This window comes from Suncus etruscus, chromosome 4, assembly GCF_024139225.1.
Source record: "Suncus etruscus isolate mSunEtr1 chromosome 4, mSunEtr1.pri.cur, whole genome shotgun sequence".
In the NCBI taxonomy this organism is placed as follows: domain Eukaryota; kingdom Metazoa; phylum Chordata; class Mammalia; order Eulipotyphla; family Soricidae; genus Suncus; species Suncus etruscus.
The window spans coordinates 13,337,086-13,351,716 of record NC_064851.1 but is presented as its reverse complement, the minus strand read 5'-3'; the positions used below and the strand labels follow the sequence as shown (position 1 = coordinate 13,351,716).

The 14,631-nt window shown below is 44.9% G+C and overlaps 1 protein-coding gene across 1 annotated transcript in view; it reads right to left on the bottom strand.

The window, feature by feature from the left end:
- Nucleotides 1–2,161: 2,161 nt before the first annotated feature.
- Nucleotides 2,162–14,631, bottom strand: part of NTF3 (neurotrophin 3) — a 72,358-nt gene continuing 59,888 nt past the window's right edge. Inside the window, exon 2 of the mRNA XM_049772094.1 lies at nucleotides 2,162–3,019. Coding sequence (XP_049628051.1) covers nucleotides 2,162–3,019 — 858 coding nt within the window. The remainder of the gene's footprint in view (nucleotides 3,020–14,631) is intronic.

Below are 14,631 nucleotides of genomic sequence, written 5' to 3'. Positions count from 1 at the left end.
CTTCCGAGGACTAGGGTCTTTGTCATCCAAGTTCATCTGCCCCAGTATCCAGACTATCCAAACTGGTTTTCCACCCATTGGAATAGAATATCCAGAAGGAAAACCTAAGGACTATTCAACTGTAGCCAGATGAATAGATAAGGTTGACTCCAGAGAAAACCCCCCATCTCCATTACCCTATCAATAAGTTTACTATGCTCTGGCTAAAGACTCCCAGAAGTAAGACTAACAGAGGTTTTCCGGGGCTGAAGGCATTGCTTTACATTTCTTTAGGCCTTGATGTTGATTGTGAGATGCAAGTCTGCCTTGCATAAGGAGACAAGGGGAACAGGGAGAAAGGTCACAGACTTGTCTTTCACAGAGGAATTTGTCTTCACTTTTTACCTGCCTTGGTGACTATGGGCCAAAAATGCTAAGAGCTACCCAGAGGAATGTGACATTGAATGGTGTGTAGGTTGTTTGTTTTGCAAAGTGCTCAGCATGGAGTGGGCTCTGGGTCAGATAGTCATTCTCTGTCTTCTCATCACTATCTAGGGATGTTCTGAACCAAGTAGCTGCACATTACATCACACTGGGTTACATTCATTTTAACTTTTCACTGCCTTTTGCTGAGCTTGTTTCCAGGGGTTCATGCCTTGTATGCCGCTTGCTTCAGGCAGAAAACATATAGGCCATGAAAGTAGGTTAAGTTCAGGAAGGTAAGGCAAGTTTAGGAAGGTCCAGAATAGGGTTTGGGGGCACAAGAGCATATCTAAAGTGGGAGAACAGGTGCCTTGTGCTTCCAACCAGAATGGCAATGTCAGTTCCTAAGCTCTACCCCCACAATAATGAACTGCTTCCCAATGGGTAATGGAAATCAATAACCCACCACGGGGTAGCCTTTGCATGTCCTTTAGACCTGTTTCAGCAAGGAAAATGTGTGAAGGAAGGGGTCTGGTAGATTTTCCTACATCTGAGCCTTCCTCCATCTCAAAGTCAGATCCAACCAGTTACCAGGGAGGAAGGTGAGGAAGGGTGGAGATAGAAACCTCATTCCTAAATGACTTATCCTATGCCAGAAATAGCACAGGGTACATTTGGTTGAGATCCCCAAGAGATCAGGGTTAGTTAAGCAAGCCCACCTGACTTTCTGACCCTCAAAAACCTGCACAGTCAGAGAACCCAACAAACCTCAGTCCAAATCTCCCAGCAGGGATTTGAAATCTGAACCCAGACTGGAATCCAAAGTGTGACCACTTTAATTTCTCAGGCAACCCTTAGCCCTGTTGGGGGACCACCCAGTGGGGGGGAAGGAGATATGCTCCAAGAGATTCTCTATGGGTAAATTTCTTTCCCCAACTGAATTATTACCATTCACTTCAGTTTGCTTCAGGGTGACCATACAATAATTCTGTTGCACACAGTTCTAAAGATTTCCTAAGGTCTAAAAAGATGAAAACCATTAAAAAAAGACCCAAACAAAAACCAAAGCCAAAACAAAAATAAAACTCTCCAACCCACAGAGATAATGCAAGCCTTCAACCACTCCAACCAATCCTCCAAATCAACAAATATAGTGAAAAGAAATTTCCAACAGTCAAATTGCCAGGTTTGTTGTTATTGTTCCAGGACCAAGGGTAACATAGGAGCAAATCATAATTCTAATCAGCACAAGAGGCAGTAGAAATGGGAACAAGTTCTTGACAGTGAACTTGCCGGTCTGTGTGCAGCTCAGAGCTGCCTAGTGCCTGGGGTCAAGGAAGGTGAACATAGTTCTTTTAATGAATGAATCAAACATGGGGTAAACCAGCATTGAGAGCATCACTGTGTCTATTCACAACTCTGACATCGTCTGACTTTAACAAGTTTACTACAAATGCAAGTCAGGGCCTTGACAATACTGAAATGCAAAACAACAACAACAACAACAACAAAAACCACTGGTGTACACAGAGTTTTACAGTCCATTTAACAGATGGCAGAGGCCTGAGGGGAGGCAAGCACACGGATTTTATTGAGAAAACAAAACAAAAAAAAAAAGCTTATATACTGTGGGGTTGCTGAAGTTTAATAAATAAAGGTCAACTTATAATATATAAAAAACAATATAAACATTTATATGCTACATGCATATCATATAATTTAAAGTAATAATTTATATACGGGGGGAAGAGAGGCCGGATCATGTTCTCCCAATTTTGCGTGACAAGGCACACACACAGGACGTGTCTATCCGTATCCATCGCCAGCCCACGAGTTTGTTGTTCTCCGATGTCAGTGCTCGCACATATGTCTGCGAAGTCTTGCACTGTGAGTTCCAGTGTTTGTCGTCGATGCCCCGGCAGCCGTTTTTCACAGGCCTGGCCTCTTTACATCGCGTCTCATAAAAGTATTGTTTAACCGGGGAGTTGCCTGTTTTGATCTCCCCCAGCACCGTGACCTGGTGTCCCCGAATGTCAATGGCCGATGACTTGTCTGTCACCCAGAGGCTCTCGCTGTCACACACAGAGTACTCCCCTCGATGGCTCTTGTGCTCAGCATAGCGCTTCCTCCGTGATGATGAAGACGAAGATGAAGACGACGAGGATGATGACGACGACGATGATGACGTCCTGTTGGCCCCTGCGGGATTGCCCACATAATCCTCCATGAGGTACAGGGGAGGGGGCTCCAGTGGCGTGCTGTCACTCAGCAGCACTCTCGGGGAGTTGTAGCGTCTCTGTTGCCGCAGCAACTCAGTATCCATGGCAATCATGGGCTGGAACTCGGACTTGGAGGGCTCACCCTGCTCTGTCTCCCTTGGCCTCCTTGCCGGGGCTTCAGCCTTGGCTAGGGGGCTCTGGTAGCTTTCCTGCACACCCACCATCTGCTTGGAGAGCTTGTTTTTCAAGATATCGGCCTGGATCAGCTTGATGATGAGGGAGTTGAGTGAGTCTTCGGGCAGACTCCTTGGATCCATGTTGTTACCTTGGATGCCCCGGAGATAAGCGAGGAATATCACATAAAACAAGATGGACATCACCTTGTTCACCTGTAAGAGCTGAAAAGGAAGCACAGGTGTGAGTGGGGATGGCAGAGGCAATTGAGTCCATGTCCTTTGAGAGGACTGACTGCCTGATGTTGGGGGTCCCTATGACAGAAGAGAGGGGGATCTACAGCGGGGATTACTATTCTATTATCTTTATAGAAATAGTTGAATCTCTATAGCAGTAACTCCATCTTTTTTCCCATGAGGGGCCCTAATGATATTTCCAGTCATGGGCTTCTTTTCACCCCTTGGAATACAGTGGGTATCCACAGAAAGTCTCTGACCCCAATTGAGAACTGTTGCTGTAACTGTGGTCCATTTGGCTATGCTGGGTGGAAGGCACTCTGTGCTGAGGATCAAACTCAGAACTTCACATATATTCTACCATACAAACACATTCATACTTTAAAATAGAGCAAACATTATTAGAAACAACTGACAGAATGGAATTATAAGATATCTAATCCGCCCCACAGAACTGACTGTTAATATATGCCTGCCATCTACAGCTCTTCTTGGTTAGGTCCTGTCACGTCTTTCAAAGTTCCCCGAGCCTAAGAAGACCACAACCTGTGGCCCTTGACCAAGCTCTTAAGATTTGGAACATGTCTACTGACTTCCTTTCATTTACAGGATTATCTCAAAAATACAGTCCTCCTGCCCCACTGCCCACCTCTCTCCACCCCCACCTCCATTGCAGAATCTAGAGTGTCTCAAAGGGTGTGGGTCACCAAACAGGGCCCTTCTCTGATCAGCCACCTCTGGGGAGTTGGTCTCCTACCTTCGTCAATGTGCCTGTGAGGCCCACTCTGAAAGAGAGCTTGAGTTTAAGGTGCTTGGCCAAGCTCCCCAATGGACATGTCCACGAGGCCCCCAGAGACTCTCTTCTCAAGATGGCAGCCCTGCCAACCATGGCCTGCAGCAGAAGGAGTGGTGGCTACCAGCTCAAAGGAATGGGCCAGCCTGGTCCTTAAGCAGCAAGAATGCTTGTAGAATAATTTCTCTCTCTTAGGTTTCCATTACAAAAGGGCTCTCTCAGGGGTTCTATTTCTAATTCAGTTATCTCGTGGTTTCAATGGCATTTTAACTCATCAACGCTCTTGTTCTGTTGCCATAGGAGAGCCTCAACATGGAGTTTCAGTTGAGTCCTTGAGGAATTAGAAGGCTGATCTCGAGACACCTGCATAGAGAGTCTCTCACTCAAGTGGAGCCCATATTTTCCGAAGGCGGGTCCTCTCTATCGTCTCCAGCTGGGGAGGGGTGATAGAGGGGGTGGTGGAAGGGTAATCCCCACTGCTCGCTGGGGCTGATGCAGCTTGCCCTATGGTATCTGTACTGTAATTACCTTTGCTGCTGCCTCTTGGGTCCCTCAGGGGTATATTGCTTCCTCTTTAAAGCTCTGTCGAAGCATGGAAAATAAAAGCCCTTCCCTTGGTTCACCTTCGATATTTTCAGAAAGACTTCACTGACTCCAGGGAGAAATGTAGACGGGAAATAAACAAAGGTAAGAGAAGAAATAGAAGAGCAGGCAAGCTTATGAAGTGCCTGTGTCTAAGCCTGCTCATGCCAACACATTTCCAGCTCCCAGCATTGCTGCCTTTCAAGTCCTGTTCTCTTGTACCTCCACAACCTCTTCTCCCAATATAGGCAATATTAATGGTTTTTTGCTTCAAACTTTTTTTGTTCTGGTAAGGGGACCCCACATTTCTCCTATGTCAGACACTTTAAGGTCAGAGCCAAGAAAGGGGTTGCTAATTTCAGTGCTCACCTGACGGGTTGTCCTAGAATCCTATTACCCTAGGAAAAAGATTCCATAGGAAAGTTATCTCCTTCCCACCCTACACTCACTGACATTTCCTTTTGTCTTGCAAGTACAATAAAATGCAACTTCATTTCATTTCATGAGATGAAATAAAAATGACACATTATGTTTATGCACAGTGGCAGCTATAATCCCAATCCACCTCAGACCCCATCCCCAAGAGAAAAAGAGAATGCAGTGGCAACAATAACCGACTATCTATCAAATCATTTTTGTTGTTTTGGGGCCACACCTCATGGGTTACTGTTGGCTCTACACTCAGGGACCATTCATGAGAGTTCTTGGGGGTCATATGGGATGCCAGGAATTGGATCTGGGTTGGTTGCATGCAAAGCAAAAATCCTATTCACTGTACCATCACTCCAACCCCCCAAATCAGTTTTAAATTTGCATTCCCAACATATCCCGCCATAATCAGGTTGTATAAGTATATACAAGAGACTTAGAGCCAAAGTTAGTTCAATGGGTAAGGTGCTTGCTTGCATGCAGCTGGCCTGGGTTTGATCTCCAGTCACTCCTGAGTCCTGCCAGGAGTTACTTCCTGAGCACAGAGTCCTGAGCACTGCTGGATGTGGTCCCCAAACAAAAACATATGAGAGTGGTTCACCAGAAAAGAGATTAAGTGTGGCTAGTTGGGGCAGAATCTACTAGAGTCATTTCAGGGGTTATGTTGACAGGTTGAGAAGTGCTTAATGGATTGATGATGCCAATAAAGCATCTTGTGGCTTAAATATTAAACCAAGGTGTGTGAGAAATGAAAGTATATTTAATCCAATGGTGAAAACCCTAAAGTACCTTGAAGATGCAGAGGCTGAAAAGAGGGCTATTGATATCTGACCCTGCCTGGTTCATTCTATCCCCAAACACAAATACTCTTAGAGACAGTTGCATGACGATGAGCTGTGTAATGCCTTTACCATGTACCATTCCAGTACTTCCTGAACCAATCTGCTGAAGTGGTGCCCATTCTTTATTGCTTGGTTCCAAACCTGCCTTTTCTAGGACTCTCCCCAATAGTAGTATTGGCCACCTTCTCTGCAACCCTTGCAGTGCAATTCACTTCTCATGGCATGGCCAAATTTCCTTGAGAGACTCTTTTCCAAGGCCCAGCCCCTCTCCTTTTGGTTGGTGATTTTGTGAATATGCCTCCCAGAAAATACAAAGTGAAGGTCTAGGCCAGAGTCAGGAGGACTATAAATATGTCTGAAAGCAGAACTAGAAACTCAATTGAATCGTAGAGCAATTGAGCAAGGACTCAGCAGCAAGAGTAGACTAGAAATAGTATTCTGATGAAGTCAATATGTTCTATTGTCCTATCAGCTTCCTTTACTAAATATAATCTTCCAAGATAAAATGCCTAAGGATTCTGGGAGGGCAACCGCAGAGCATTAAATCCTCAGAAGGGATCCACTTCTGAGTACAGGAGCCTATGGACACACTAGTAACAAGCCCACCAAGCCTGTCCTGGGCTCCAGATGCTGAGCTACGCTCGTGTTGGTGAAATGGAAGGTCCAAGTAGAAATCCATTTGTGGTCATATGGGTAGGACAGAGGATAGGAGGAGTTTGTGTTCAGAGCAGTGGGGAGCTATGAATTCATCTACCATCTGACAGGAGCAAAGGATGGTGTGGGGCAGTAGGGGTGATCAGGATCATCAGTGAGGGGTTGATTCAACCCTGATTTTGCCAAGAATTTCTGGAATGTTATGGATATAATATTGGTGTTAGCGATATATGTTTTTCATGTGCTAGGACTCCAGTTCAATTCCTAGCACTGCATAATCCTCCAAACATTGCCTGAACACTGCTTGAGGTAGACCTTGTGTTCCTGGCACAACTGGGTTCAAGCAATACTACATTTCCTGTCCCTCATATTGAACTGGCTGGCTCACTAGGGCTGAATTTAGTAGGCTGAATATATCAGAAATGACTCTGATGGACCCTAAGCATATTTTGGAGACCATGAAGATTATTTAGCTTATTACTTTTGGCAAATCCTGGATCTACCTGTTTTGTGTATTGAGCCCCTTAGAGGAGTGGAAAGTGTCAACTGTTGTCAGGTTGTTGTTTCTAGGTGATTTGCAAAGCTGCATGAAAAACATAGCACTTCTGTTATGAATCTCTCTTGGATAATGTGCTTCTCAGCCTTTTTAACCAAGGACCTGTCCTAGACAACAGAATGTTCAAAGTAGAGAGCACCTCCTGATAAACTCTGCATTCCTGTGAGGAGGGGAACTGAGACCTAGAGAGAAGCTCAAGTAAGTTGTTGCAAGGTGAGGGAAGATGAGGGATATGCTGCAGTTTGGTAGGGGGGGGGAGAGAGAGAGAGAGAAGAGAGGGAGAGAGAGAGAGAGAGAGAGAAGAGTGAGACGGAGAGGAGAGAGAGAGAGAGGAAGAGACTTGGCTTGTGTGTTCAGCCCATGAGAGCAGTGAAGCTCGTGTTGGACACAGGGGTCATGTAACGGCTGAATAGTGGGACTTACCTGGATGTTCTAAGCTCTATTCTGGGCCTCATAGTGATAACTGGAAATGCTACTTGAACATGGACTTGAACTGTGACTGTACAGGTTGCTGTAAGCTAGCCCTCAATGCACACATTCAAAGCATCAAAGGGACTGAGATACCCTAGAGGGGAGGATTGAAAAAGGAATGTTCTGGCTTCTCTTAGGTTGGGCACATTAGTGAACTCATCACTGGGGGGGAAACTTTTGTGCCTTTTGCCTGCTAATCCATGATTCCCCACTCTTTGCCAACAAATTAATCTGCTGAGGTATAGTGCTGGACTGCCTGCCACTTTTTATCCATTTTTTTAAACCTATACCTGCTAGATGCCTAGCACAGGACTGGGGACCCTGATATTGATGGAACAGAAGCACCCGATTTCATCAATCCCTCCCTGAAATGCTCTTCAGGGCCTGAGATCTAGTCTGGGACTTCTGCCAAGGCTGGTTGGAAGCCAATCAACTCTGCCTTCTTTTCCCAAAGAAAATACAGGCCTGGCTCTGAGAGTTGACCCTGTCCCCAGGGTCGTCTTGGCTCTAATTGGGAAAAAGACCTGTTAAAGTACCTTCGTAAAAGCCCCTTCCGACACTCTCCCCAGTGCCCATTCCGGCGTGCTTCAAGTTTTCCAAGAATCTGACCAACTTGCATTTGCTCTTTTCCTCACTTAGAAATGCTGTTCCCACATATGGTGTTATTCTCAGTCCCTGGAGCAAACATTCCTACAAGGTTTCACCATCCCTCAAAATACTCAAAAGAGAGCATTTGGGGGGGGAAGGCCTCTTTGGCTTCATGTACAAATCGACAGAGATCACTTGGGTATACAAACAGCAGTTGAAATAATGGACAAGGACGCAAGGTGAGGGTGACGGAGTCACATTTCATGCTACCCCCGTCCTGCAAGAGAGGAGCTGAGTCTTGCCCACAGTTGCTGGTTCTCAGGCACAACCCCTCTCAGTACCCCAACCTTTACTCCAGCTTCTATTCGACGATCCGGCTTGGTGGCACATGCATACAGTGAACATATATGTTTACCTTTAGCCTGGGAATCCCCATTAGAGTGGGTATCCTTAAGAAGACATAGTGAACTATTTTTATCTTGCTAACATACTCCAGGAAGGTGAAACAGAAGCACAAGGCAATCTAGGAACTACTGAAACCAGAAGTAGAGCCAGGGTTCACCCAGTCTGACTCAGGATTTCATGCCCTTCTTTAGTTTACTGTGCTTTCAGTGAGTGTGTGTGTGTGTGTGTGTGTGTGTGTGTGTGTGTGTGTGTGTGTGTGTGTGTGTGTGTGTGTGTGCCTGCCTGCTCAAACATTCCAGAGAGTTTATTTCCAGAGGCAGCTCAAGTTCCAGCCTGGAGCCTGCACAGCTGCCCCCAGCAGGCTGAGAGCTGTCCCACGAAACTTCAGCTCTAAGCTGTCTGTAAAGGGGACTTGTGGCCCTGTTGGTTTCTGTTTCTTCCCCCTGTTATTCCTGATGAAAATGTTCTCCATGAAATCAACAAACAATGCAGTGGAGTCCTGTTTTCCCTGGATCTGACACCTGCCAGGGTCAGTCCTGCTGCAGGCCACCTGTTTCTGCAGTGGTTGAGTATGGCAATGGACATAGCACTGACCATGGTCTCTTTAGCTCCAGATTTGATCCTGGTCCTGGTAAACAGGAGTCATGGAGAAGGCAGCCTGGACAAGCATTTCTCATATAAGAGGTGGGACTCCCCTGTGAAAATACCTTTCCATGCACCGAATTCTTTTATTTTAATTTTTGGGACACAGCTGGCAGTGCTCAGGCTCGCTCCAGGATTTGTACTCAGGGATCACACCTGGTAAGGCTTAAGGGACCCTCTGGGGTGCCAGGGATTGAACCTATAATGCAAGTACCCTACCCACTTATTCTGGGGGTGGGGTAGGGGAGAACACCAGGCTCTTAAACTGCAAACTGAAGTTCATGTTCAATACAGCCTCTAGAGATATTCAAGCTCTGACTGGGGTCACTAAGGACACTGTCCAGCTGTGTCCAGAAGGGCCTGGCCCTTCAGAGAATTGCTTTGACAAGGTCTCTGACTAATGTGAAGGACTGCATGAACCATATCCTGCCAGATAACCCCGCTATCTTGGTCAGGGAGAGGCGGCAGAAAACGATAGCCGTGAAAGGAAAATGACCAAAATCAAAAGAATGTGCTAGAAATGTCAGTCTAAGGCCATCTTAAGACACTGGCTACACTCGCTTCCTAGGTTTTAACTGCGGAATGGATTCAAAATGGTTGGGTTGTAAACACAGACTCCTCGTCCCCATGCCATCCTGGCCTTCCTAGAACCTGGAGACATCCAGGGGCACCTCTGCCAGGGGCACCTCTGTTTGGTTCTGATTCATCTCTTAATATTCTGGAAGCAGAGAAAAGTGGCAGTTCAATTAAATGGCACAGATGCCACACCAAAGGGCAGGTGCGACAAACACCAGCGAGGACACACCAATTAGGTGGCTGAGCCTGTTGGGGTTAGCAACTGGAAATAGCATGATCTGATGCAATGAACTCACTGGGGGGGCAAGATGGATACAATCCCTCCCCTGGAGGGAAGACTTGGCCAAGGAGAAAGGTGGAGAGGCTTGACCCTGCTGTAAGGAGTCCATGAGAAATGAGCTCCCAGGAATGGGCCCATTGGGGACTCCACCAACTCTTTGCCCCCTTTCTGAAATGTGCCTCTTTTCCTCTGAGCATAGTCCCTGGAGAGGTGGCCTCTTTTGCCACCTCCATCTAAGAAACACAAGAGAGGTAAGAAATGGATTAAGACCTCCACCCCGAGAATCCACCACTCACATGCATATGGATTGTCCTCTTTCTGTGCTATGTGGGGAGCATTCACATGACACCTTCTGATGCCTCACGGTGTGCACGGACATGGTGTCAAACCAAGACCACCTCCTGCCAAGTTCTTCTTATTTAAATGACTTAACATGGGGTTCTAAAAAAATGAACTGACAATGCCCACACTTGTCACAGGATCAGAATGAGGGCAAGGTCTTCAATCTGGGGGACACACTGGCTGAGTTCTGGAAAGGAGGCACAGGATCAACAGTGAAGGAGTGAGAGAGATAAGAGAGACAGAGGTAGAAACAGAGACAGAGAGGCAGAGAGAGGTGGGGGTTGACTCTCCACCACTGCTTCCAAAAAAGCATTTATGAAATAAGTCAGAAAATGAGAATAGAAACATTAGATGAGCAAAAGCTTTCCAGCTCTGCAGCAAGCAAACTTGATGCCTGGAGATCAGTGCTGGGAGTGTGCTGCACACAGCTGTTGAAAACAGAATTTGCATTGTTCAAAGCCTACCGTCTTTCAGGCCCCAAGGCACTGAGAGTCAGACTGCATGGCACATGTCAAAACAATGTGCACTGGCAGCCTTAGCAGGAAGGTAGCAAAGTCACTCCCTAGGTCCCAGGAACCTTCTGGCTAGGCTCCTCTTTGACAGAGATCTGAAAGGAGCTCAGTATGCTAACACAAGCCGCAGGAAACTCCAATTTCTTTCATCATTTACAGACTCCAAACTCATTTCATGGTCATGTAGTGTGGACAAAGAAAGATCTGCTAAGAACACAGAAGCCAGTTGAGCTCCTGGCCATTAAGGCATTTATCTCTATCAGGAGCTTCTTGTTATTGTTCTGGGCACCAAGACTAATTCACTTCAGAGCATAAGGTTGGATATGCGCCATCGTATACATGTTTGCACATGCACACTCATGACCTGCCCTTCCAGGTAAGGATGAGTTACAATTAGGCTATTTGCAGTGCTGCATCTTTTGAGATAGCTGCTTGGGTCTCATTTCTGTGAGGAGATTAAATCCATTTCCTATTGATTTCCTATGAAATCCACATGCCAGGGCAACTTACTTTGAGTACCCAGAAAATTGGGGTTTCAGTGGATTTTTTTTTAAGTTTATGGTATTATTGTACAAAGAAGCTGGGATGAAACTCTTAAAATGTGTGCATGTGTGTGAATTTTGTGTTTGTTCCTGGTGTATGTATAGTATTTTGGAGGCCATGCATGATAATGCTCAGGGTTTAATCCTCGCTTTATAGCTAAATGGTCACTTCTGGCATGGCTCAGGGGACTTTACTAGGGATTGAACCTGAATTGGCCACATGCAAGATACCTTAAACCTTTGTATCATGTCTTCAGCCTAAGATGGGCCTTTTAAATGCTTAAACAGCAAAGAATGACCCAAGTATGACTTGCTTTAGATTTATGCCCATGTTTGAGCTGGCTCCATGAGTATGCTTTACCTATAAAGTCTTATACATCTACACATTAATGTTCTTACTAGGTAGGATCTAGGCTATAACTGATCTATAATACTTATAAAATAATTATAATCATGATGATGACAATGAGGAGGAAAAGAGGAAGAAGAAAAAGGCATAGATTCCCTTGGAACCTTGAAACATAGGCAAGAATGAGTCTGGAGCTAGAGAGATTTCAGTGGGTTAAGAGGCTTGCCTTGCACTAGGCTGAATCCAGATCAACGCCCAACATCATGTGACCTACAACCCAGACCACTAAGGGTCACTTCAGAGGACAGAGTTAGAAATAGTCCCTGGGTCTTATCTGGAATACCCTAACCCAACACACACACCTCCCCCCCCAACACACATACAAACACACAATTCATACATATGCACAAAATTTAAAAGCTTCATCCCAGCTTCTTGTACAATAATACCATAAACAAAAAATCCACTGCAACCTTATAACCTAAACTATCATTAATCCTAACAATACCCCCAATTTTCTGGATAGTGGAAAAGAATAAGTTTAAAATGGAAGAAGGAATGAACTGTGTTTTCCCTTGAGACATAGAAACTAAAGGGCCAGAACAATACACAAGTACAGAAGCATAAAATGATCCAGTTTCAATCCCTGGTTTCCTATAAGGACTTCCAAGATAGCAAGAAGTAATCCCTAAACACAGAACCATGGATAAACTGAGAACCGCCTCTGTGGCCCAAAAAAGAAAACCAAAGAAATACCAAAGTACAACTATCTTTCATTCTCTAGGTGCCTCATCCTAACACCACAGCTGGCTTGGCAAAGTCTTTCACTCCACATATTCCAAAGCACCAAGATGAGGATGAATCCAGACCAGATTGGTCTACGGGTCTGCCTGCCTCACCAAGCCTTGGCCACAGAATATATGTTTGGATGTCCTTCTCCGGGGAGGGGGGGGGGGCATAAGGTCTATGTCAAATAGAGCTTTTAGCAACTCCTTAGCCCTTCCCTAGACCCTACCATCAACTTCCTCTCCCCAGGTGACGGGATGAACAAATGGACCATCAGTGACTGGTTAGAACCCCTGGCTCAACAAACCTTGGGCCTGGTGTGCCAAGACTCTCTTTTACATTCTACCAGGGCTCACCCAGAAAGCCCTTGGAGCAGGAAACTGAGGTTTGAAGCCATCTAGGTGGTACTTTCCCATGGCCGCTTCTCACTCACTTGGGAAGCCTTGCTGGGAGGTTCCACCAGAGGAAAATTAATCTTCCGCAGGGATAGGAGTATGTAGGAGGCTCTTCATAAACATCGTGATTCCAATCCCAAACAGACCAGATTCTTTCGGGCAGCTGGGCAAGGTGAAACCCAGCCCTGAGCCAGTCCACTAAAAGCAATTTTGGCATCAGCACCCCACCCCACCCCCCTGAAGCCAAAGCTGCCTTTAATCACAGACACGAGTCACCATAATCGCTGCTAATCACCACTCCACTGGACTGAGGCCGCGCCATATGCTTGGGGACTTTGCGGGACACTCTTTGTGGATTATCGCAATGCATCCTCTGCAGATACCCTGATTAGCCCCACTTCTCAGCTGAAGAAACTGAGGCTCAGAGGGATTAAAGCACTTTGTTTGAGATCATAGAACAAGAGAGGCAGTACTCACACAGGAAACCTATGGCTTAGCCTTGGAAGTGACCCCTTCAGTTCATTTCTGAGGGACACATGCCTGCCACCCCTCTGCCTGCTCCCAAGAATGAGGGTATACTTCTCCTGCAGAGTAAAAAGAAGACCCACAGAGGTCTGCAGGTCTCTGGTCCCAATGACAAATCAAACATTATTTTACTTAGCAATGCTTTTACATAAAATGGTGAATTTTATTTGCATTCATTCCATTTTTATTCTACAATGAAAATAATGAAAGATTATTGAATACCAGATATCTATTAAAATGAGTATTGATCATGTCATATATAAAGGGGTCAGCATTCATCTGAAAAGTGCCCTCCACTTTAGAGGGCTGGCATCATGAACACAGGCACAGGGGCTTAGAAGTTATGATTTAAAACTCAAGCATTTATGTTTGTATTGTTATTTAATAAGTCATTATTATCTATTTCATAAGTCGTTCTGAATTCTATTAAGTTTGCATTAGGCAAAAGTAAATTTAAGATATATTACAATATTACATACATTTGTTATTTTTAGTAAAATAACAAGCATTCAATTAGAAACATCACAGATTACTAGACGTCTATTAAATAGTGCTTATTGCAACACATGTAAGTTTTAGTTCTATGCCATTCTTTATATCGATGTAGAGACCAAAATCTTCATCTGGACAGTGTCCAGTTTTTACTTCAGGAGTGTCATCATAGATTGACTTCTTGATTACATTGTCATTTATAAAGTTAGTATGAAATGTGTTCAACTCTTCATATGATTTGAGATCATTAACATTAATTAATAAACATTAACATTATACATGGCTTTGGCCACACTCAGCCATGTTCAGGGATTAACTACTGGCTCTGCATTACTTCTGGTGGTGATTAGGGAAACCATATGGGATGCGGGGGTTCAAATCTAGGTTGGCTGTGTGCAAAGCAAGTGCCCTACCCACTATACTATCTCTTCAGCCCCAATAATCAAACTATTCTTTTTTTTAATTTTAACTTTGGTCTATTATCTGACTGGAGAACATAGGTAGTGCTGGGGATGAACTGGAACTGGTTGCATGGCAGGCACTTTACTCACTGTACAATCAACCTCTTTGGTCCCACATTATACATTTCATTGTGTTTGTATAAAGTTCTTTGTTTGTTTTTTTTTTTTTGTATTATTATCTTATACATACGAATATTGGCAAGATTACATGATTAGGTTATAATGAGGCAAGCCTAGGGGAGGAACGTATCCTCATCTCCATGGTGGACAACACCATCACATGTTTTGGTGCTAAGTGATGAGGTGAATGGCTCATTTTATGAAGGGTATTTTCATTTCCCCAGTTGCCAACCACCTTTTGTCTTTCTAATTTAATGA